This window comes from Chelonoidis abingdonii, chromosome 6 (assembly GCF_003597395.2).
Source record: "Chelonoidis abingdonii isolate Lonesome George chromosome 6, CheloAbing_2.0, whole genome shotgun sequence".
NCBI lineage: Eukaryota > Metazoa > Chordata > Testudines > Testudinidae > Chelonoidis > Chelonoidis abingdonii.
Window position 1 is genome coordinate 59,314,573 of NC_133774.1, and position 25,856 is coordinate 59,340,428.

A 25,856-nucleotide genomic window follows, 5' to 3' on the forward strand; every position below is an offset into this window, starting at 1 on the left:
TTTTGATAGACAACAGACCAAGTTTAATATTTTCTGTAAAACCTCCACAATATTGAAAAATTTAACACAGACAGTGCTTCAGACTTTTTACAAACAACGATTCTAAACACCCCAAATTTTGCTGTACTTAAACTTAACCGATTTTAAATATATTTAATCTAAGTAATGTGAAAAGGACACTGTCAAACTCTTAAGATCAAAATCTGACAATTAAAAAAAAAAAAAAACAGTCTGAGAGGGGAAGGCCTCCAGATATTTTATAGAGAGAGAATATTATGTGCCTAACAAGTTTAATATAAAAATAGTTGCTATTTTAAGACCCACAAAACTATGATTTTCTGTGACTATTAAACACCATTCCAAGACTGTATTTATACTGGGTCCACTACTGATGTAGGCAAAAATTAATGGAGGAAAAAAATCTGACAATTACTGCTATTATTGATAATTACTGCTCTTTGCCACTGGCAAAACCCCCAATGAAGTCAGAATTTAAGGACTCTGTAGTATGAAATAGTTGTGTTTAAACAGTACAAAACATCCTTTCTTAGCAGTTACTGAATCAAGGAGTCCACAAGTCTCCTGTTCCAACAGCTGCTGCAAGTCACCCAGACAATTCAATGTAAAACCAACCTTTGGTAGATACAATATGCTTCTTCAGGCAGTCTGAATTTTCTGCTTCCCACAATAGTTCTCCAACTGACAACCTGCTTGCTTTCCAGAATAATATTTAAACTGCAATGAGCATATGTGGGTAAGAGAAAATGTCAGTCAACCGAAAAGAAGAGAGGCCATGATCTGAAGTTTATTTTGTGGCCCTTCACTGAGTGACTTTCTTTTTAGGCCCACTTTTTTTGCCTCTCTTCTCTGGTATTAAAGAAAAGTAGCAACTGAGTTAAATAGCTTTGTTTCTGAGGTTAGTTCAGGAAGAACTATCATCCACAGTAAACATTCCTTCACATAATCACAAAGGAATTTAGATTTCTTCCTCAAAAAACCCTCAAAAAAAACAGAACATAATTGCTAACCTGTCCTCTGACTAGCCACAGTCTGGTGGATCTGTCCTGCCCACTTACAATTTTGCTCCAGCTTACATTATATAGGCACTGTTAAAATCTAAATAAATGTGTCATGCCTTTATTAAACTCTATTTGCAGTGCTGCTTTAGGTGAAGAATATATGAAGTAAAGAGTCACGAGAGGAGAGATGATTTACGCAAGATCTTCACTTCCGTAACTTCTGGGCAAGAGTGCTTGTTAATTTGTGATTAGTTTCCATAGCAGACCATTCTTTCTCCCAAAATTTATGTTAAGTCAGAAAGTCCATAGGTATTTTCTTCTGAACAGAGCCCAAAATATAATTTGGTATGATCACATAAAACCATCTCTTCGTATAAAGTCAATTGCAAACAAAGTAGTAGGTTAATTTTTAAACTCCACTTAAACATAGTGGATAAAATAAATTTGCTAAATTTGCTAAACTGGAAAAACAAAATTTGAAAACAAAACACTGTCAAACTTGTTAGGAAGGTAAAATATATATATATAAAAATAATCAGACAGTGTCCATTTAAATTGTTAAATAATTAAATAATTATGCACCTATAAACTAACTTGTTTAACATCATTTAAATAACACTTCAATTTTAATGAAGAAATGATAATATATCTTAGCAATTTTCATGGATGCATTTAATCTGTTTTAGGAACAACAGAGACTCAAATGCAATGCACTTTACTTCTTCAAAAAGCAACAATATCTACTGAAATACTTTATAAACAAATAGTAAACAGTTCAAATTACATTCACTTAAAAGTAAAAACTAAACGTACTGGTCGTTGAATTCAGTACTTATAATAGGACAATGGCTTGTTACAGCTATCTTTTCAAATATAGCACTAACAGCTAAATTACATTTCAGCCATTTTAAAAATACACTTTAAACACAAATTGAGCCTTTAACTTTTTTTATGTGGTGTTAGGTTAAGTTTCAGGCATGAATGTCAAACTTTTCATTTTGGCATATCATACGTATCCATCAGAATAATATAAAAAATAAAATAATATTTCAAACCGCAGTCTAATGGCATTCATAATCCAAGTGCAAACATGCCTTGAAGAAGAGAGACATGGTGGCTTTCACATAGCTATAGCTGAAGTTAATTTTATAAAATAATAAAGCAAGCAAAAATAAGAATCTTTATGACTCATTCATTATCAGCCTGCCTTTTCTTTAACAATACGTACTGCTTTTGTTTGTGTTCTATGAACACTAGCTCAGAAGCCATTTGGTTTTACAATAGCTGATATTAACAAAATGAACCAACCCTAAGAAGTGACTCTAGAATTTGTCACATGAAGAGCTAAACTTGCAATGGACCTCATGGCACAGGTAGAAACTTTGTGACAAACTCCAGCTTTTGAAATGTAGTTGGAAGCTAAACGATAGAGCCTTTCAGCTCCAAAGGTGTTAAAATGCCCTGGAAGCACCTTCTCCACAAGACCTCTGTCCACTAATTCTATAAGACGTTCACAACTTGTGACGTAATCACTTATCTTGCTGTAGGGAAGCCAGTCAATCATCGATCCATCATAAACAACATCTCCGCTGAACAATATCTTCTGATCTCTGTCGTGTAAGCAAATACTTCCTCTTGAATGACCAGGCATATGCATGACAGTCAGTTGTCGGTCACCAAGGTTGATCACGTCCCCTACAGATTTAAATATATTAAGGGAAAATATAGGCATTTATTATACATTGTAAGCCAAAACCAAAGTGTATACAGAGGTCTATGCAGTAAGCAAATTATATATCCTCTAAAAAGACCAAACATTGTAAAGAAAACATGGAATGGGACTTGATTAAAAATTAAGTGATCTGAACTATGAAGAAATTTGGGCAGAAAAACACACATTCTAAAAATCTACTGATTTCCCAACTTTGGTTTCTCCTGCATTTTTAATACTGAGGATTTTATGGTCTTTCAAAATTTATTGTTATTGAGCTGTCTCTCTGGACTCCACCACAGTTATTTTGAGATCTGCAGTGACAGAACAATGTAAATGATTACAATGGAAGCAAGATTGGCTCCCAAACATACTACGTTTCAGAATACCAGTATTGACTAAGATATACGAAATTAAAGGAAGGTTGGAGTAGTCATATTTTAGTCATATTGAAACAGATTTTTAAAAACTGTTTCACTATCACCATAGCTATGAATGTTTTTTCAGTGAAATAGCTCTTGCATTGATAGTTTCAGCAGAAGCCCAGGTTGATGATATAGAACAGATCAGACAGTATAGCTAATTCAGCATTTGAACTTTGATGTTCTATTCATTTTTTTTTAAAAAATCTCTAGTTAATTTAAAAGAAGTGGTTAAAAGTAAGATTTACAACTTCAAAGCCTAGACTATGAGAGGAGGGACAGACATGACTTACTTCAACAAATATCTCCATACAAGCTGCTGATTAAAGAGTGATATTAACTAATTCTTCTAAAGGAAATTCCATCATCTTCCACAACCTGAAGGATGGCAATCATGATACAGGACCTTTGTAATGACAGTGATGAAGCAAATTTAAAATAAGAAGGATGTTTAACATGCCACCATGCACTAGGTAGTCCAAAGACTAAGGAGAAATTACAAAACATCTAGTCCTAGCCAAGGAATTGAATGGGAACGGAAGAACCAGTTCATACCAGTATTTTTACTTGAACTAGAACCAAACCTGAACCATGAATTTGTCCTACCTACTGAACCTGAACTTTAAAATAATTATTTGGGTTTCTGGTTAAAATAAAGGTTTCACTTTTTTTTTTTTTAGGTTTAATATTTAAAAAATTACTGTGATCTTACTTTATAAAACAAGACAACAAGATAACAAATAGGCATACCTGAAGGCATGCCTCAGTATAACAAGAAGAGAATGAGGCCCACAAAAGTGGGAAGGAAGATGAGAAGCTTAGGAACTGCTTGCACAACACATGTGGAAGCACTGGCTCCAGAGAATGATAGAAGGTCCATCTCTGGGACTTCCCACTGAGGAGAGATGTGGAATACTCCCTGGTCCCAGAAGTTAATAATACCTTTTTCCTTGCGCTTGAAGAGAGTTAATGGCTACCCAACCCCTCTCCCCCTTAGCCAGGCCTCCTCCCACCCATCCCCAACTTTGGGGCAGCTCCCCCCTCCAGATGCCCAACTTGAGGCAGGGCCCATACTCCAAACTCAAATTTATCCTTTCAGTGAAAAGATCCAGTATGGACGGGCAAATATTAGAAGATATTATTTTAGTGTTCTCAAACAAATTGTTCATTAAAAAACTGTTTAGTTGACAACGAAAAACCACTAGGAAAACATATGTAAAGTTAAAAAAATAAATGGTCAAAATTCAAGAGTTTCCATTTTAAGTTTGAACTCTTTTTTAATTTATTTCCACTGAGATTAAAATTTTATTTGAACTGGCTCAAACCAGTATTTGAACCGTTATTTTTTTTTGGTGGCTTGAACTGGAACAAAACCCAGTTCCTAGTCCAGTAGTCGCCATACTCTGGCAATTCATCTCTGAAGGCAGCACAGAAGTAAGGGTGGCAATACCGTGACACCCTTACAAGAACCAGATTTCCTGGGGGAGACTAGATTTTCACAGCCATGAATTTGGTAGGGCCCTACTTATCACTGCTGCTATGCCAGGCCAAAGGTTTGAGATCTCACCAATATCACAATATTAAATCTCGAAGCAGATTTGACTATCTTCCATAGCATAGGGAAATAGTATCGTCTCTATGTGAAAATTTTCTACCCCGTTAGTTAGTTTCAAGTTATTTAGGAGGCTATTGGCATTAGCCAAACTCCCTTTTGAGGATATATATGTAAGGCCTAGATAACAGTTTAATAGCACGAACACTGATGATTTTATATAGAAGATACAGAATAGCCAAAGTGGTGAATCAGATAGTAGTGGCAATGAGGAAGTTGGAGCTGTGAAGTGCTCCAGTGGGCTTTCCCCAGACCCAAAGTATGACCCCATCATACTAGAAAGAAAACTGAAAGAAGAGGCTAAAGAAATGAACAGCATGTAACAGCCCGAATTGGAAGAGGAGGAAAGCACTTGCAGAATTAAGGCACAATCATCAGAATGGCTTAAAGAAAATGAAGTACACCAGGAGTGTAGGAACAAAAAATGCAAGCATAAAACAGACAGACAATTTAGGCTAAAAGTCAGTGAGATTTTAGACAGGATGAACAAATTAAGGTGGCATTAGTAGTCTGAGAGATTACATATGACTAATGTAAATGGAAAATCTAACCTCAATTAATTGTTAGGACTGAAATTACATAGGTTACAAAATTCAGAGCTAAAGTTTCTAACAATGTTAACTCTGCCTTGTTGCATACCTTGTATATTATGATATACATTTGTTATTGACAATAACATTGCTATTTTACACAAACATCAAGTACTACGTACATGTAAAATGGCTAAACTGATGCTGTTTCAGAAAAATCAGAGTTAAGGTTTCCAACTGCTGCATTGTTTTAAGTGTAGACCTGCCCTGAGACTCTGTCAACATTTTCAGAACCGGTAAGACCCTTTGTCATAAACAGATGGTTAAGGGTTAATATCTCTTTTACCTATAAAGGGTTAAGAAGCTCAGTGAACCTGGCTGACACCTGACCAGAGGACCAATGGGGGGACAAGATACTTTCAAATCTCGGTGGAGGGAAGTCTTTGTTTGTGCTGTTTGTTTTGTTAGTTGTTCGCTCTTGGGGCTAAGAGGGACCAGACGTGCAACCAGGTCTTCAATCTTTCTGAAACAGTCTCTCATGTTCAAAATAGTAAGTACTAGCTAGAAAAGGCGGATTAGTCTTATGTTTGTTTTCTTAACTTATGACTGTGTATTTTGCTGGAAGGATTTTTACCTCTGTTTGCTGTAACTTTGAATCTCAGGCGGGGGGGCGGGTGGGGAGTCCCTCTAGGCTATATGAATTGAATACCCTATAACATTTTCCATCCTGATTTTACAAAGATAATTTTACTTTTTCTTTCTTTAATTAAAAGCTTTCTTTTTAAGAACCTGATTGATTTTTTCCTTTTTTAGACCCAAGGGATTGGGTCTGAACTCACCAGATTGTGGGGAAAGGAGGGGAGAGAGGTTATTCCTCTCTATTTAAGATCAAGGAGTTGGATCAGTGTAGCCTCTCAGGTAACCCAGGGAGGGGAAGTCTGGGAGGGGGATGGTTTATTTCTCCTGGTTTTAAGACCCAAGGGTTTGGGTCTTGGGTTCCCAGGGAAGGTTTTGGGGAACAGAAGTGTGCCAAACACTATATCTTGGCTCATTTGGCAGCGCTATCAGATCTAAGCTAGGAATTAAGCTTAGAAGGGTCCATGCAGGTCCCCACTTTTGGACGTTAAAGTTCAAACTGGGGGAAAAATACCTTGACATGCCCTACTATACTCCCGCATGTGTATAGAGTGTAATAAACTTTGCAGAGTGCTTCTGATTTTTTAGGGGGGTTTTTTTGTTTGTTTTTTTAAATCTGCAATTCAGCTTTTGTAAATCAACAAAAAAAACAACTCCTTTTCATAAGGCACAAAATCAGTATGGAAGTTATCACAAACAGTTCTAGGGCCAAGGACTTCACATAATCCAAATACCATGGAATTGGTTTCTTAAAAAAGAGAATGGTACCTATTAATATTAAAACCAAAATCATTCAAATAGAGGGAGAAGAGAAGAGTTCACATTTTAACAACAAATTCAGACAAGATAAGGAAAAACAGTTGAAATTGAATAACTTATACTAAGTGGGATTTTAAATAGGTATAGAATAAGAAAAGGTTAGACAGTGTAATCAACAGGTGATTACACAGCTAAAAGTTGATTTCCCCAACCTTGTACCATTCACCACTTTCCAGAAATAAAGGGTTTGTATTGCTAGAGTGGAGGGGGCAGCACAACAATCCAACTAAACATAATTTATTATAATTTTAACACTTTAAAAAGTTTAAACTATTACCTCCAATAAGGAGAAATCAATCCCCAATTTTAATTATTTTCATATACACACTTGTTTTATAACCAGCTCTCATCAAACTATGCTGAGACATTACTCACCCAATGTCTCTCCCTCTCTGCTATAAAGTATTCAAAAAGGAGGAAAACTAGTAATATTATCTCTAAGGTCACTGGGGATATTTTAACTGTACAAACAAATACATCCTTTGCACAATTTAAAAACATTACCTAAATATATTGTGGGAAAGGGGATGTTTTATTAATGAAACATAGTGCCCTACTTCACTCAGTGGAAGAATCAAATCATTTTAAAATGTTTTATTGCTACAACTATCCCAGAGTAGTCAATATCTTTTTTATTTAATATTTTACCACAAGTATGTTTTTTACACAGTCAACTGAGGAGAAGGAAAAAATATCATCCAGCCTTTTCAGAAATTTTCATAATTAAAATACAACAAGATTGCACACAATTCCTTTTATTCTGTTCAAGAATAGTCTGGGAATTAAATCCAATTAGATCTCCAAACTGCTTAAATTTTTACGAAACTAGGCAATATATTTCATTAGACATTTGCTATTAGTATTAAGAAAGAACTATCATATCACAGTAATTAACTACTACTTGCAGAAATGAAAAATAGTTATACTCAGTAGGCTGAAGTATTCAATTCAAAAGCCCCCTGGTTTCAGATATTTACCAGCTCCTTGCTTTTCATCTGGTTAGATTCCTTTTTCTTTCAAAGTGAAAGTTGCAGCCCAAACAAACCTCATCAAGAGGATAGTCCTAGCTGACAATCATCCGTGATATAGTTTATCATAGATTTGAAACCTTATTTTTCACTGCACATTCGCTACCAGTTTTCTTTGCTGCTGAGGAATGAATAAAGCTAAATTTGCTTCCTTTGCTCTGAGATCAATAGGGGGAAAATATAGATATACCTATTAGTCATTTTGTTAATGTGATAGAGGGAGATTTCTCAGTATAAAATAATTAAGGAGGGGGAGTTGAGGCTTCGGAATCTCAGATCTTCCCCACTTTTGTTATCTGTAGGTCAGTTCCAATGCCCATCCAACAAACAAACCAAATTCCAAATACAAAAGCTAGCACAGGTCAAAAGAGATTCTGAAAGAAAATTCACCATGAAATTTTCATATTAACAGATAATGTTGAATTATTACTTCCATCATGAAACTATACATTGGGGTAATCAATTATTTCTTGTCAAGGTCCAAATTTCCTGGTCAAGGAATAATCAAGGTCCAGACTCCAGAGAAAAATAATACAAAACCAGTAATGAAAATAAGTAGTAAATACCAAGATTTTGCAATCTGTTCAAAAGCATCTGACAAACCACTTTTGTCCCCCAGGGCTGCCTACTGACTACCCCTGCTGTACATGATGGAAGAATGCATCATCACATCTTCTCCAAATTATTGGTGACTGACAGACAATTCTCGCCTTAGATCCAGATTCTGTTCACCCTCAGTGAAAAGACTTCCTGTAACAGAAGAGACAAAACTGAGAGGTGACACCATTCCTGGCAGTGTTATCAGCTCCTGATTTGCCTGCTCCCCACTAGATCTGTCTAAATCAAAGAGAAGCATTATAATTTTTTTCCTCTGTTCCTCAGAGGTATGCAGGAAAGTTAGAATTGTAACCAATGTGGAAGAATAATTTTTGCCTTATTCAGTTGATAACAAATAATTTCCTTTAGTAAACCACAGACCTGATTCTCCACTACCCTGCACCCTGTGCAGTCATTCACGTGAAAAGTGGGTGTAAAACATACCAAAATCAGAATTCTCTCAGACTCATATTGCTAGTAGCATTAAACATCTTTGCACAGGTGTAGAAGACTGACAAAGCCAAGGCTGCAGAGAATCAAGCCTTTAGCTGAAACCTGAGGTACACTGATGCACAGGTACTATACAGACATGCACCATAAACATACATCCTGATGCATTATATATGATTCACTTCATATAAATTGACTGATTACTATATGTAGTACAAAGATATATGAATACAGCTCAGACACAGCATATCATATCTACTGATGCCCTTTATATTAAAAAAATGTTTTATATTTGAGTGCCCTACAATATACTAACACTATAAACCTGAGGTATATATTTAGATACATATAAACATGATGCACTGTATATAAGCTGATGTTTAATCTAGTAGCACTATACACTGGTGAACTGATGCAGGTATACAACAGATGTGCATGCATGGACATATATTAAAGACAAACACAGCATATGAGCACCTCCCACATACAGTAGTGCAGACACACAGATGTACTTTCTCATACCCCCCAAGCACACACAGTAAGGCACGCCTATGCAGATGAACCTCCAGAGCCCATCTCTCCAGGCACACACATGCTGGGTATCAGTATAGATGTACTATACAGATACAGCACACACTGATGCACCTACATCCTGTTGCCTTACAGTGATGAACAACTCACCCTCTTAGCCCCACTTTACTTACACACAGACAGACACGTAGGTGCTGGTGACTTACACAAGTGTCCAGCACAACCTCTACGTGTGTGCAAGCACACGCTCGCATACACGCCCAACAGAACACACACAACTCACTCCAGCCCATCTTACACCCCCCTACACAGACGCCAGCGCAAGTGCCCTATGGAGCGGTCTCTGCCCCGCTCGCCCTCCCCCCGGCATGAAGACCCCACTCTTCTCCCTCACACACACCCCGCCCCCCGGCGGAGCGGGGCTGCCCGGCTGTCCCTTACCCTCCTGCAGGACATGGGTGGGTTGCACGGGCTGCACTCGGAACTGCCGGGCGCTCCAGCCGGGGCTAGGCGGCCGCACTACCTCGCTGTCCGACAGCCATGTGACGGTCTCGTAGTTGTCCCCGCGGAGCAGCGCGCCCGCCTCGGCGCTGTGTACCGCCACCTCGTCGAAGTGGTGCAGCCCGCCCGCGTGATCGAAGTGTACATGGGTGGCCACGGCCAGCAGCGGCCTCCTGCCCCCGCCTGCCGCCTGCCCGGCCTCGGCGCTCGGCCCCAGCAGCCCGGCAGAGTGCAGGTAGTCGGGCAGGCTGCGCAGCCCCAGGCCGGTGTCTATCACCACGTCGCGCTGCGAGCCCCGCACCAGCCAGATGTTGGCTCGGTTGCCGGACTCGTAGAACCGCTCCTGGATCCAGTAGATGCCGCCGCCCAGGGGCTTGTGCGCGAACCACTCCAGCGCCGACATACCGGGCCGCACACAGCCCAGCACTGAAACGCCACCGCCCTCCAGGAGAAGCCGGCGCGGCGCCCAGACCCACTGCGGGCTGCGGCAGCGTAGCCAGGGGCGGGGCTGGCTGACACGTGTTCTCATCTCTTTTAAGTTCTCAGTTTTAAAACAGCCTCACAGTTTTGATTAAAAGCGAAATATGGATTCTTAAGTCCAGTTTGATTTTTAGACAGAAGTATTTTTTCCCCAAGCTGGAGATCACAATTGGTATGAGTCTTGCAATTTAAAAATACCTTTTCGTAGCCCTTGACTTTTTTCCAATCTTAATTTTGGCTTTATTTTTTGTGATACAACTAGAATCTAACAAAGGGTGTAATATTTTTAGTAACCCCAAATGGCTGGGTCAGGGAAAGGAAGAGGACGTGCTGCATTTACTTTCAACATAGAGGCTATTGGCTTTGCCAAAGGTGAAACGCTACCTGAAGTAGCATTCAAGCCCCCTCCACTGTTTCCTGTAAGTACAGAAGTTTAATTTTAAGAGCGTGTTGCATGTCTGTGTAATGTGCTTCATTTTCATATTCAGGCATAAATGTGTGGAAAAAACTTAAACACTATCAATCAGTTTTGAAAGTAACTAGTCCATGTAATCATGTGCTCCCAGTGATAGAAACCTCAACAGCAGAGACTATGTAGGCAGGATTCAGGTGTTTTACACTGTTGTCTGATGATACTATAAACGGTTTTGTCTATACTACAGCCTCACTGTTGCTATCACCAGTGCAGCTGCACTGTGAGAGGATTACAGATCCCATGTTCTCTAATGTAGACAAGGCCACAGTGGAAAGAGACTTTTTTTTATTCTTGACAACAGATTTGTTAAGTTATATTAGACTGTCCATGAGGTAACTAGCATAATTTTAAAAAGCAAAATAATTGGTCCACATTGTTCAGATTAATTATGTTTAACACAGACCCAACTGTATTTTGGGAAGAGGTATTGCTGAAGTTGTTCTCTGATAGAAGCAAGGGGTTTAGAGCAGGTTAAGTCAGCCTGAGGCACTGCATTTGGAGGTATGGTGGAGGGTGGGATGAATGATGATTTGCACCTTGCTTTACTGATACAAAGTCAGATGAATTAGAATTTTATGTTTTTTTAATAGTTAAGAAAATGTTTTAGATATTTGTTTTCTTCCTTTCCTAATGGAGATTTTCATGGATGGATACATTAAAAAGAAAGAAATCTTTTTTTACAATTTAACTGAAAAATATGCTATATAAAGTTCTGAACATATAGTCAGAATGCAATACAACATATTTGCAAACTAGCATAATACATAATTGCACTCCTCCATAAGTACCATTTTTCTGCAGCTTTTTGTGTTGTTGTATGTAATGGATATTAGCATAATAATGCACCTTAATAATTTACACAGCCAACAGATTTTAAGCCAGTGCCTCTGAAAATGGGAGAGGAAGAGGATTATATGTTGGCCTTAAAGCAAGAATTTAGAGCAAGTATGAAAAAAATGCCTTATTTTATGCAAAAAGAAGATGAAAATCAAGGTTTGTTCTGCATCAATATAATTTTTAGAACAGCAAAATGTATTTGTGTATGAAAAATGTAATAATTAGCACTTTATATGTTCAATCTGTAGTAATGACACTGAATAGTGAAAGGGACAATGTCAACTTGAAGATTACATTTTGCGATGAAACTTTTGCAAGTAATGGCTACATTTGCTGTAACTAAAAAGTAGTGTATGTGTTTGGGAGAAGTCTGTTCTTCTGAATTTGTTTTGTTTGTGTATTTCACAATACTGTTTATTCAGTCAATTTCTTCCTTGCTGAAAATGCCCTTATAATCATTAACAGTGGAGCACAGAATCCTCTATATAAATATATATATTTTTAAAGCCCAGGTTCTAATGAGGACCCTTTAAACTGTAGCCAGATTATTTTTAAATTTTTATATAATATTTTTAAATAATCAGTTAAAGGTTATCTATCACAGCCCAAATTTGTCAGTGCTCCTTTGTAATCTTCACAACATCCCTGAAAGATAGGTAGGTATGATAAGTAGTATTACAGATGGGAAAGCTGAAAAGGAGAGAGGTGAAGAGATTTACCAATCCTCAAATCAGTGGTGGATGTGGAATTAGAAATCAGGAATTCCTGACTGCCAGCCTTATGCTTGTTTCACCTAGACCATAGTATCTGCCCCCCCCCCTTTTAAACCTGTATAAAACTGTAATTTAATTTTGAAAATATTTGTTGTCTTTCTCAGTGTTGGCTGACATATTGTATTTGACATCCAATACATATGTTTTTATCTTTTCAGTAGTTTGTTGATTAGTGTTGTTTAAATCAAAGCTTCTAAGTGTTTGTTTGAAAATTGCATTGGGGAAAACAAAGGACCCAAGTACCTCCCAGTTTCACTGCTGGTGTATCAAAAATCTAGCAATCACAGAAGGCTCTCATTATTCAGAGTGGATTTTTTCCCTATTCAACCTTTTTTGTCAATTCCACCATCTTCCTGTGAGCCGAGCCTGACTACCAGGTATGGTAAATGATGTTGGTTGGGGACTTTAAGGAACACAGAAATTACCCACTCAGTCAGACTGAAGGCCGATTTAGTTTAGTATCCTGTGTCTGATGGAGGCCAGCACCAGATGTTAGGGACAAAGCTGTAAGAATCCTGCAGTAGCAGATGATCTGATCTGTTTCTCCTTACAGAAGTTAGACCCATCAGCACACCTGACCCTGATTATCAAATACACAGTCATTAAGTAGTTAACTGGTGAAAGGAGTATTTCGCTCCTTTTTTGTTTTCTTGGATTAAAATGATCAAATGCTCTTATGAAATGCTTTAAAATGACAAAAATGGCAAAAGAAAGATGTGGGAGAGGATATTGCATCTTGGCAATACCACTCGTGGATAATATTTTTTTAGTATGATTTTTTGTAATGTTAATATACATTTGAGCCTGTGGAATACATGATTCGAGCTATTGGATTCAGGAACTTAATTTTCATTCTTGTTTATTTGGGATATGGTGAGCAATGATGTATAAGAACTGGGGTAACATCTATTAACTGAACTGAGAAGATGTTACTTAAACACAAGTGTATTCTCTTGCCTACTGTTTATCATTACTATCAGTCATGCTGAAAAATATTGTCCAGCCTGCTTTCTCCTGAATTTAGTACATCCATATTAAAATGAATGATAACTTTTGAAACATTTTAATTAGCCTGAAGATGGGTGCCTTTACAAACTATGAAGGCCTGGTCTACAGCTAAAACTTAGGTCAACCTAACTAGGTTGCTCAGGGGTATGAAAAATGGTAGTTAAGCCAACCCAAACCCCATTGACCTACCTACCGCCTCTTGTGGAGGTGGATTTACAACAATAATGGAAAAAACCCTTCTGTCACTGTAGTAAGAGCATAAGAGCAGCTGTGCTGCTGGGTTTAGATTTGCCTAGTAGCTTTGGTTGGTTAAGATCAGTCACTGGTGCACACAGATTTTACTGCATATGTTGCCAGGTTGGATAAAAATCATTGGTGTGTTGTTTGTTCGTTCGTTTGTTTTTTAAAAAAAAAATCGGATTTTTTAAATTCGGATTTTTTTGATAAAATGCTTTTTGAGGAAAAAACCTATCTAAAGATAGTTTTAATTAAGATACATTATAGCTCAAAGATATCTCATTGTGGAATAGGGATTATAAATTCTTATTCTTTAGTATGAGACAATATATTCACATAATGTTTAAGAAAAGTTTTGTAAATGAATTCCAATAGTTCATGGATTAGGGACTCAATCTGATGGGGTTCCACAGGCTTCTGTATAGATTTAGGTTAATCTTTCTATCTACCCAATGGGACTCAGTGTTCAGTCTAGAAGATACTATCACAGCTGCTTAGTTTTCCAGTTCTCAAACTATGGATTTGTGTTTCCAGAGGTAACATATATAGAGCTGAGAAATAACAGATCTCAATTCTGTTGTCCATCTGCAAATTTGTGTACACAGAGTCAATCCTTTACCTCTCTCTAAAAGTGAAATGTTTCAAAAAGTTCAATGAATAGAAGATTGTTGGGTGCAGAATAGATCTGGACAAGGAGAAGAAGTCTGAAGATAAATGTGAGAAGCGAGGGACATAGGCTTGTGTTGTTCAAATATTATATGTTTGCTGGTGAAGAAAAAAATTCAGAATACTTAATGTTGTTTTAGTTAAATAAAACAATTTAAATGTCTGCCTGGTGGTGGTCTCCTCCTAATACAGCATGGCAAGAAAATCCTCCAAATATTAACGATTAACCTGTTGAATTGGAGATAGTTCACCTACCAATGACTTCATAAATAGCTGCTTCAGGTACCTTTGATAAATGAAATAATCAATCATTCATTTTCTGATATAGCTGTAAAACTAATCTGAAAAGTTTTCAAAATACATCACTGTTTAAAAATGTAAACGTGTGCCTTCTAAAAATGAAACCTACATCTATCTCTGAGTTGTGAAAAATATGAATTAAGGTTATAACAACCAACAAGAATGCACTTTTATGTAGAAAACCGTGATTTAAATCAAATCCACCCTGATGTTAATAGATGCAATAATGTTCTTCCATAATGAGCTTTATCTTGAAATCAAAGCCTTTGGTTTTGCCTCTCCTAACATTGACAGTTCATACAAAAAATACCCAACACCAATTACTTTAGGTACCCTTTGAGGCCCCATCATTTTAAACATGAGCTTTTGTTCCACTATATTTGGCTCTTGTGATTGCATTTGCCTTGGTAACAGACTGGAAGCCCAAATGATGGGGAGTCATATATGTACAGACACTCCCCGGGTTATGCAAGACCTGACTTATGCAAATTTGCACTTACAGAAAAAGTTCCATAAGCCAGAAACAGGATTTTTGAGTTGCGGAAATTTTTGCATAACGTACGAGTATATGTTTCTGACTTATGCAAAATTCAAGTTACATAAGGCTTTCTGGAACGGAACAATTGCATAAGTCAGGGGACGTCTGTAATTGATTTAGAATTTCACGTACTGTTACCTTTCCACCTCCCACCATCCTAATTTGTCTCATTATTTACTCTGTGCCTTTGGTAAATCTTAGACTCTGAGCTCTCTGGGATGGTTTGTTAGTATAGTGCCTAGTATACAAGGGGCCATCCGTTTTGGGGATCTTTAGGCATTACTGCAGTAGAAATTAATAATTTTGTATTGAATGGGTATTTATTTTTTGTTTTGAGGCATTATGCTTTATAGTAATAAAGAAGGACTAACAGTCAAGAATTCCAAAGTTCCAGTTCCAGGTGTGTTTTTTTTTTTTTTTTTACTGAGGGATGGCTTGTCTACATGGGAAGGTTTTTCATTATAATCTAAGGTTTGGATTTAAAATAACCCTTCATGTAGACACTCTTATTTCAATATGAGTGCATTTTTTCAGTTAAGTTTATGTTGCTTGGGAAAGGGATTAAGCCATACTGAAAAAAAGCCACATACCAGAATAAGACGTTGTCTGCACTAGACAGGGTTCATAGTATAAATATACCAGCAAACCTTCTTAATGGAGGCATAATTTAAATTTAGCTTATACCAGTTCCCTGAATAAAATAAGCTATACTGGCAAAAGGACTTTTTTTGCTAGTGTAACTGTGTTGACAGTAGAGCTTTTGCCAAGGCAGCATACCTGTATACTAGATCAGTATAAATGGTAAAAGTTTTCCATGCAGGCGAGTTCTAACTGACTAAATCCTCATCTACACTGAGGCCTGGTCTTTACAAGGAAATTAGGTAAATATTCAGGGGTGTGAAAAATCCACACCCTTAAGTGATCCTGTTAAACTCACCTAACCCCCAGTGTAGATAGCGCTAGGTTGATGGGAGAATTGTCCCGCTGACTTAGCTACTGTCTCTCAGGAAGGTGGATTTCCTGCACTGATGGGAGAACCCTCCCATCAGTGTAGGTAGCGTCTTCACTGATGCACTACCATGGCGCAGTTGTGCTGCTGAAAAGTGTAGACAAGTCTTTATGCATGTTAGTAATCCCATTGATTTCAAGGGAACTGCTTATAGTAGTACAGCTAAACATGTTCATCAGCAGAATGGAAAGTGCATCTGCATAAAAGGAAGATGTGTGTGTGTGTATGTATATATATTTGGATCAAGAGAAGCATATAATACATTGTTTGGATTGCCTTGGTTAATAGCATGTAAATGAAATAGAATTCAATAACTGCACATTTTTCTGATCTAGGAATTGAAAAATATAGTAAAAAGTACCTGCAGATGAGAAAAGAATCCATGGAATGGACCCCAGGTAATAAAGTAAATTACAACAGTGAAATTCTGAGTGGATCTTGAATAATCTGCCAGTTTTCTTAAATGCCCAGTGTGACCAGAGTCCCAGGGGAGCCAACTGAGGTCACTCAATTAAGGTGAACTGCAAAGAATGGGGCAGGCAATCCCCAAAGCTGATGGATATTCCAAAATTTGGATTTACCAAGCCAGCACAAAACAGCTTCTATAATACCTCACTGGTTACCCAGAAGCCCCAACAACACAGTTCCCTCGAAATAATCCAGCGTTGGGCCTCCATCCAGACACACAAGTCAAATATGATGAGGGTTACTGAAAATTTTATTCATCATAAAAAAGTTCCATCAGTCCCAAAGGATCGGACACATTACCTCCCAGGATAATGAATATTCCAGATTTTACCCAAATATATGTGTACAGACAATTCTTATTAACTAAACTACAATTTATTTTAAAAGAAAAAAGAGAGAGTATTGGTTAAGAGATCAGTGTACATACAGACCTGGAATCAATCTTGAGATTCAGATTCGTAGCAGAGATGGTGAGCTTTGTAGATGCAAAGAGTTCTTTCAGAAATAGTTCATAGGTCATAGGCCAATGTTTATATTCAGGGTGGTTCAGTCAGGACTGGGATCTCAGTTCTTATGGCTCAGGCTTTCCCTGCATGAAGCCTCAAGCATATCTGAGATAAAAAGGATTGGGATCCAAACATCTTTATACAGTTTCAGGCTTTCTTGTGACTGCTTGTAGTCCTTTAGCGAACAATACACATTCATGTGGACTATGAAGTGGACCCATTTCCTAAACATCACAGGTAATTATTCACACAGATTAACATAAGGCAGTTGCCTGTTTTTTCCACCATTCACAGATGATTTGCTATATGTTTCAAAGAGAGATTAATACAACAATATCCTATGTTTACAGTTTATTTAAATGTTAAGATGTTCTCTTGATCTCTGAATTAACAGATTACAGCATAGACAGGGACTGTTTGATTACATTGTTGCTCTCTCTACCAATATACATGTAAAAACACAAACGTTATCTACCTATATGTTTTTATGGGTTGAATTTGAGTCATTTGTCCTGCAGGACACTTAACACTTTCTGGTCAGGCATCAAACCCCCAACGCAAGATTGATGTGGAAGGGAGCTATTTAGAGGTCCTGGATACACCTCAAGGATCTCCCAACCTTGACAAGGCATCAGCCACAAGATTCTCTTTCCTTTTTATATGAATTATGTCCATATCAAACTCTTGCAAGGCCAAACTCCAAAGGAATAACCTAGAATTGGTTCCTTTTGCTTTGTGTAACCACACCAAGGAAGCATGATCACTGAACATGGTAAACTTCTTGTTATGCAAAGAGAGTTTGAGTTGCGTTACTGCCCACACAGTTCATAGCATCGCATAGTATTGTTCAGTGGGTGTCAGTTTTTTGCTTAGATATGCAATGGGATGCCTTTTACCCCCTTCCCCATCCTGTATCGGCACAGCTCCCAACCCCCTCTGTAAGCACAATTCTTCAAAGGTTTTGCTGTCAAGATCTTCCTGTTATCCTGGCTCACTCATTGTAACTGATTTTTAACCCTTAAACCCTCCAATATGAAAATTAATTTTTGTCCAAAAACCCAATTAATGCATGGTAATGTGTATCCAAGCCAGACTATGCCACTGTGACTGGAATCCCAGGGGAGCCAACTGAGGTCACTCAATTAAAGTGAACTGCAAAGAATGGTCATATGTCACACCCAGTTTCTCCATTTTAAAACAATGCCAGTCAAATGGCGTTTGCAATCTTTCTAAATTGTGTATTCCTTGTGGAGGTGTAGACATATGTTTTACCACTGCAAACTTGACAAACCTGTGTTTGAGCTGCCTGAAAAAATAAATCTGATTTTTTTCCCCTTTATTTGCAACTCAGTGTCTCAGGCTTGCATCACATTTTCCTTAAAATATTCAAGCTTGAGCTGAGGATTAACATGAGACATTTAATCAATGAAAATTTGTGGTATCAGTGACCTGAAGATTTAGGGTTTGCAATGGAAAGATCAGCTCAGCTTTATCTGTATGTAAATTAAAGGTTATTAGATTCACTTATGTCTGAACTTCAGTTGCTTCTTTGGGACAGAAACTCTTTTTTGCTATATGGGTCTGATTCTGCAAACCTTTACAATAGGGCTAAACTTCAAGTACACAGCTAGTGTGTTGACTTCAGTGGGACTAGCTGCATACCAAAGATTTGAGCCTGTTTGCAGTATCAGAATCTATATTTCTGCTGCACCAAGCACAATACGACCCCAACCCTCATGGGGTCCTCTGGGCACTAATACAAATAAATAATAGTTCCTATATAGTAAAATTATTTCTTATGCAGATTGGCGAAGACTTCCAAGAGAGATGAAGCCAAGGAAAAAGACCAAAAAAGGTAGCTGATGTAGTTTTAAGGAGCATTCACAATACCTAGCAATTAGGTGTGAGAGAGACTATTGTTAGAGCTGGTTGAAAATAAAACAGTGGTAATAATTTTTGAAACATTTTGATTAGGTTTTTTTTGGTAATTTTTTTTTTAAACATTTGACTGGTCTATTTATTGTTTTATAAGATTCTTTCAGAACTATCAAAAAATTAAATTTTGATATTTTAAGAAAATAATAGTGAATTGATTGGAGCTGGTGTATCTGCAGTTCCAGCTTTTCATACCAATATGTCTTTGAATGCTGATGGGGTAGCGCTGAGTGATTTAAAAAATACTTGTATGCTTTTGCTGTTGCTTTCAGAGGTTTGCAAACATCTTTAACCACTGTTTTCCCATACTTCATGATTTGTTTTCCTGCTTGTGATTTGGTTGGCTCTTCTGTTTGTTTTAGTTTTTGTATGTGAATTAATGTAACTTCTGTTTTTCCCCATTTTTCCTTTTTTGTTTATTTTCAGCTCTCTTTGACAGAATTGTGAATCAGATCCTTCAACAGCAGTTAGAGCTGGTATTGGTTGCTCTTAAAGAGAAAGGAGTTTAATTTTCACTACAAAATGTCATGAAATGTATTTATTTTTCAGTGTTCCCTAGTATGCATGACCCTTATTCTGATTTTCTCTAGAGAACTATTGTTTTGTTGACGTAAAGCAACCCTTTGACTGGTACCTAGATGTCTGTTGTGTATAATTATTTACTTTCATTACCTCTTGTCCGAGTCTTTAGTGTGTCATCTTTCAGTTCAAGGATAAAATAGAACACGAAAGCTTGAATGTGCAGTAGTCATGGAGACTGGCTCATCTGGAAGCTTTCTTCCTTTTAAGAGCCTCATTGAGAAGCATGGTACTAAAAGTAGAGTGCAAGCATTCTACTGGAAATTAAATTCTTGTTGTCAAGATCGTCAGAGAAGAATAACCAGTATATAGCTATTGTTCAAAAATGTAATTAGTGCTGTATTTATACAGACTGTGAGCCAGTAATTAGCTCTCCCAGATCCTAAGAAAATCAGCTGCTGGTTTGTTCCTTTGCTAGAGTGACATTAAATGATGACCATAAACATAGGCTCAAAGTCACTGCCTGTTAAGACATATTTTTATTAATTTGATCTCACACCAGATCTCTTATTTTTCTCTTTAATAGCAACAACAAAAATCAGTTGAACAGTTTAACTTCTGTGAGCATAAGAAAGATACGGATTCCTTTAAAAAAAAAAAAGTTCAAACAGCATCAAAGTTAATATAGAATCCTTTCAGAAAACACACTGCGGAGATTTGTAGAAAGGTGGCCACTAATGCATTAGTACATTACATCATCTTGGCATATTCTGAGAACAATAATCTAGATCAGTGGTTCTCAAACTTTTTAGCAGGACCCCCGTTTTGATTTAAAATTTTTCACAGACCAACAAGCTGGCTTCTAATTTTCCCCTGCTCTGCCCCAGGCCCCGCCCCCACTCCATCGCTTTTCCAAGGCCCCACCCCTGCTCCTCCTCTTCCTGCCCCCACTCCACCCCACCCTTCCTCTTCCCTGCCTCTTTTCATCCCTCCCCCGAGCGTGCCCTGTCCCCGCTACTCCTCCCAGCTCCTCCTGCACGCCGCTGAACAGCTGTTCTGTGGCATGCAAGAGGCACTAGGATGGAGTGGGAGGGGTTGATTAGCGAGGGTGAAGGCCCCAGACATGACTCATGGATCCCTGGAATAACGACCCCAGTTTGAGAACCATTGATCTAGATAACATATTATAATCGAGTCAAATGTGTGTGTTTTTAGAGGAGGGTGGTAGTTTTGGGTTGTTTGTTTTTCCCCTCTTAGCGCAGGTCAGTTTTTCTATCTTGGAATCCAACCCAACTTGCTTCGCCCATTCTAACTATATATGTTGCTGGGAGTGATTTTACTTCTGGATAATGACATTGCCATGATTTAAAGGGCAGTTGCACCTCTATTCCTTTTCTGGTCTGAGAGCACTCCGTCATGTTTTAGGCTTCATGCCTTTATCTCCTGGGGTGGAATTCTGCAGTTCTGCCCCTCTGAGATCCTGCCCTTTGCTACATCATGATGTGTTTCAACCATGCGTACCCAGCAGGTGCAACTATGTTTGGCATCTTTGGTTCTGCACTTCGAGAAACTGTGACCAGGTGTATGTAGTGACCAGTCGCCTTAGAACCAACATATTATTTAACAGAAAGAACAAAGCATTTAGAGAAAAAGGATTGTAAGATAATAGTTTTACATACCTAAAACCCTGCCATCCTGATAGTGACTTAGGCAAGCCTAACTGCTTCAGACCCCCCAGTGAGTGTCTGTGTCCACCTGGTTCTCCTGAACAAATCTTCTCCGCCTTCTCTCCCCCGTTCTCTCCCCCAAAAAAGAACCAAAAAAACCCCCCAACAACCCTCTCCCGAGAGTTTCTTTTTAAACTGCTATATTCCTTTAGATTTTCTGGTTCTCAGGCCTTCTCCTTAGTGGCATTGTTTTTTAACAGCCCTCAAATGTTTTTGGAGAAGTGGTTTATTTTAAGCCATTCTGTTCCCTTCCTGTTTGCTTTCCTTATAGTCCTCTATAAAACTAAACCAGTATATTCAGAAACAAGCATCTTCATAATCATATAAACATACAGTTCATAAATTTATTACATAGCAGCTCCACTTGCATCAAAGATGTATTGTGTTGAATTGTAAGAGATATGCTAAAAATAATATTTCCTTGTTGCCACAGCATCCCTGTCTAGATAAAATATTCAAGTGAGCATCAACACAGTCAACAACAAATGCTTTCTACATAATAGAATCTATATCTTTCTTCAGTCTTTAGTATTTTCTTGAAAGCTAGTCCAGATAAAACAAGATCCAGTTGTGTTCCAGTGTACTTGAAAAACCACACAGCCTCCAACACTTTATATAAGTTTCCTATCCTCATCATTCAATAAGTGAAGAGTAAGTCTTGTAATTCTAGGGAGGTTATGTTGCATTCTTTTTATAAGAAAAAGAGGTTGAATCCCTACTACAAATCTCCTCTCCTTTTCTACTATGGCACTATGACTGCCATCGCTATAATTTTGCAGTTTGGCTCTTGTAGGTTATCACATAAAGAGGAATTAATGCTATATCCCCATTTGAGAAATCCTCATCTAGTGGTTAATGCAGAGGACATGGGATCTAAAGATCCAAGTTCTATTCTTGGCTTTTCCATTGACATCCTAATTACTTTTGTATAGTCGCATGGGACTTGACATTTTTGAAAATTAGGGCCTAAAGTGCTCAGTGTCTACATTGTCATTCCAAAAATGGAACTGCCTCTTAGGAGTCATTATTTTACAGTTATACTGTAGGCAAGGCCCTTCCATAGCCTGATTTAAAACAAAGTCCACATACCTACGTAGAATTAAAAGCTCACTCCTTTGTGGGGTTTGGTTTTATTAACAAAGAATGAAAAAAAGTAAAGGTCATCTCAAGCCTTTTCTACAGGCTTGGCCTAGGATTTATATGTCAAGATTGCTTAGCCAACGCCCTAGGTTATTTCTCCCTAAACAGAGACATCTGCTTCACTTATATCTATGTAACAAGCAACCTGGAGTCAGCAGAAGCTACTTAGCCCTTTCTCAGCTGGATCAACAGGTGTTAAGATGGCAGGATGTTTGAAGGTGAGGACTACCAGTCTGCTACAAACACCTACTATGATCTCGAAGCTACATATGCTGAACAAGAATTAAAATGATATTCAGGGGATTTCTAATATATTTAAGATGATAGAAAATGACAATAATACATATTTTTTTCTGTATGTTCTTAACCAGCTTTGAATATATGTTTGAAAATTATTTGACTGAAGCGTAATATCATAATTTGGACAAATGCCTATTCAAAACTGAGTTTCAGATCTGCCCTAATCAGGGAAAAGTGCAACATTCACATAAATTGGGCTATTGCAGTTCAGTGCAGGGTAAAGGATTTGGAACTGTAAAGCAAGGATATAGCACAGACATTACATTAATTTGCCATGAGAGATGTTAACAGTGTTGTAATATCTAACAGTCAGCAATATGTATTATCTATGTAGGAATTAAGAAGATACATTAGGCAACTTATTATTTTACTTCAGCAGGTGGAAAAATGAAAAAAGCAAAAGTTGCCACACCCAAAAGTAATGTGGATGTGTTGAAAAAAATTGAGGTAAGACCTACTGGATGCAAAAGATGCAGTTTCTCTGTATAGCCTCTGTTATGCAATACAGGCTTATTCCCGAGGGAACTCTGGCGCAAAAAATTAAAAATGCTGTGCACAATATTTTAAAATTTTGCATGTTTTGTCTGTCAAAACACTCTGGTTTCAATTATTTAGGTAATTTATTTAAACTACACTACAATGGATGGAGATTGGGAGTGGGGAGCATTGGAGGAAATCCCTAAGCCCCTTGCCAAATAGTAATGTAGTTAGGTTTGATCCTTTATTTCTAGTTAATAGTCAACAGATAGATGCAGCCATATGCTCAGGGCTGGTGCAACCATTTAGGCGAACTAGGCAGTTGCCTAGGGCGCCAAGATTTGGGGGCGCCAAAAAGTGGCACCCCCCAAAAAATTTTTAAATGGTTGCAGCCGCTGCTGCTGGAGGGGCTGAGCTGCCGGCAGCAGCAGCTGCCTGCCGCCGGCAGCCCAAGGTGTCCCCCGGGTCAGGGCGCCGCAGGTCAGTGCGCCCCTGACGTCAGTGCACCGCAGCCGGGCAGCCCAGGGCGCCCCCCGCCCCCGGGGTCAGCGAGCCACCGCCGCAGCCCAGCAGCCCAGGGTGCCCCCACCCCCCGGGGTCAGGAAGCCACGAGACCCGCGCGCGGAGCGGCGGAACGTCTCAGCACCTAGGGCGCCAGAAACCCTAGCGCCGGTCCTGCATATGCACAGTGTTACATCATAGGCAACTGAAGAGCAAGTGAAGCTGGGGAATCAAATTCACAATTTATATTGACTTCTCACCATCTCCAGAAAGGTCAGTAGTAAACAATTCATGGAGCAAATTTTTATAGAAAATTTTTTCAGTCCAAAATTTAGACCAGTTCTAATCACTAAAGTACCATAAGCCAGCCATATTGTCCTTTACACCACTCTGGCAATATAAAGGAGCCTTAAAACTTTTACATCTCTTTTATAGTCCTGGGGCAATTCACAGGACAATGGCGACAATTCACTAAGCAGGCAGGCTGCTACATTCCGCTCTGCCTGAGTGAAGAGAGCCTGCCCCACGCGTACCTCCTCAGAAACACCGCAAAGCCCTGCCCCTCCACGCCAAGCATGCCGCAATAGCGAGCAAGAGGGACAGTGTGCCACTCTCACATGCATGACTGGCCAGACCCAGACCCCCCTCCCAGTGGTGATTTACATCTCTACTGGCTGCTCCAGATGCCTGAACTGACCTTCCTGCACTGCTCGGGAGAGGTGTTTGTCCGCTCTTTTGGCTTCCCTTTGCTTCCTCATCAGAAGTCACTTTTCTGCAGGGAAACAAAAAAATCTGCGGGGGACATAAATTCTGTGTATGTGCAGTGACACAGAATTCCACCAGGAGTAAAGCTGCAGGAAAAGAATTCAACAGCTGTTACATCTCAATCATCCTACATTGTGTGGGACATCTCACACTTTAGCCATTTCTCTGGCCTTTCTTTGCCTTGCTGACACATGACTGTATGGTATCTGAAGAGATGGGATGAGGACTATCTGCGTCACCAAACTTTGTGGTTATTCCCCTCTACACAGTGCTACTTTTTGGCCCTTTGAACAAGATGTCTGGCTGTTCATTCTCACTGGGAGGGAATGTGGCTTAATTGAACAAAAGGGTTCTCTGAAGAGATAACAAGAGAACTTGGTTGAAGTGCCTTCCCAAAAGGGAAGGAGAGGTCTATGAGTGCCCTCTCAACCTACCAGTGTTGCAAATAAACCCATATGGTTGAGAAGAGAAGGAGTGTGGTGGGGACACAATGGCTGGGCAAATTGGGAAGAAATTTTGACCATAATTGTTGAAGTATGTGTTGAACACAATGGTATTAAGAGGTTGAGAGGCAGAGTTGCTGTGTGTCTTTGTCCGATTTAGTACATAAGCACATTGGAGCAGATGTTATGTGATGTTCTTTGTCTTACAAAGCACCATGTGTGCTTGCACAAATAATTGCCACTTTACCCTATGATAACGGGGAAGGGAACTCAGCACTGAGGTACTGCACCAAATGTACTAAAAACATAATGGCTAGTATTTGGCCTAATAAGTCCTAGGAAAATCCTGGCACTTAGTTAAGCGACATGATTGCCTGTTATTTCTACACCATTGTTTGGTTAGTTGCCTTATTATTAGTTTAAATACAACAAAACTAAACTCTGCATTTTGATAGCATGGAGGATATGTTGTTGCTAGATTCCTTAACATGTTCTAACTTGTGACAGGAGTTGGAAAAGAAAGGTGATGAAGAAAAATCTGATGAGGAAAAGGAAAAAGAAAAAGACAAAGAGGGTGAAGAAGAAGAAGAAGAAGCAGGAAATGAACAAGAAGAATATGATGAAGAGGACCACGAAGAGGTACGGGTTCCTTTTCCAGCTCTAACAAAACAGAACCTATTTGTTAGAGGTAAATATGATGATAGGAATGATGACTGAAACCAAGTGTACCAACAAAGGTATTAGCTGTTCTGCATTAGAGGAAAAGTTGGTATGAAAGAGGCACTATTACGTGGACAATCTGCACATTATGCTGCTTAGTGCTGTGATTGATTTTAATAGGTTCTGTTAGATATGTTAGTATCACCAAAATATTGCAAAATCTTGTTTCAGCAGTT

At 38.5% G+C, this 25,856-nt stretch overlaps 2 protein-coding genes across 4 annotated transcripts in view; one reads left to right on the top strand and one right to left on the bottom strand.

The window, feature by feature from the left end:
• Positions 1–10,325, bottom strand: MBLAC2 (metallo-beta-lactamase domain containing 2). Its single transcript, XM_032764108.2, has 2 exons — positions 9,797–10,325; positions 1–2,714 (listed from the first exon to the last, which is right to left on the bottom strand). Exons 1-2 carry the CDS (start codon positions 10,257–10,259, stop codon positions 2,329–2,331), a joined length of 849 nt encoding a protein of 282 aa, XP_032619999.1. The 5' UTR covers positions 10,260–10,325; the 3' UTR covers positions 1–2,328.
• POLR3G (RNA polymerase III subunit G) overlaps positions 5,018–25,856 on the top strand; it is a 23,782-nt gene continuing 2,943 nt past the window's right edge. The window contains exons 1-7 of one of the 3 annotated variants that reach the window (XM_032764109.2): positions 5,018–5,590; positions 10,627–10,755; positions 11,675–11,804; positions 16,515–16,577; positions 18,958–19,008; positions 23,151–23,221; positions 25,468–25,599. In XM_032764109.2, the coding sequence (XP_032620000.1) occupies positions 10,636–10,755; positions 11,675–11,804; positions 16,515–16,577; positions 18,958–19,008; positions 23,151–23,221; positions 25,468–25,599 (567 nt within the window). In that variant the 5' untranslated portion in view covers positions 5,018–5,590; positions 10,627–10,635. The remainder of the gene's footprint in view (positions 5,591–10,626; positions 10,756–11,674; positions 11,805–16,514; positions 16,578–18,957; positions 19,009–23,150; positions 23,222–25,467; positions 25,600–25,856) is intronic. The other 2 variants (XM_075067078.1, XM_075067079.1) reach the window with 2 other exon arrangements.

Bases quoted from the DNA above. Each gene is read 5' to 3' on its own strand.
- MBLAC2 (XM_032764108.2), bottom strand. From the start codon at position 10,259: ATGTCGGCGCTGGAGTGGTTCGCGCACAAGCCCCTGGGCGGCGGCATC. The intron at 2,715-9,796 runs GTAAGGGACAGC...TTAAATCTGTAG, and splicing joins CACCCATGTCCTGCAGGAGG to GGGACGTGATCAACCTTGGT.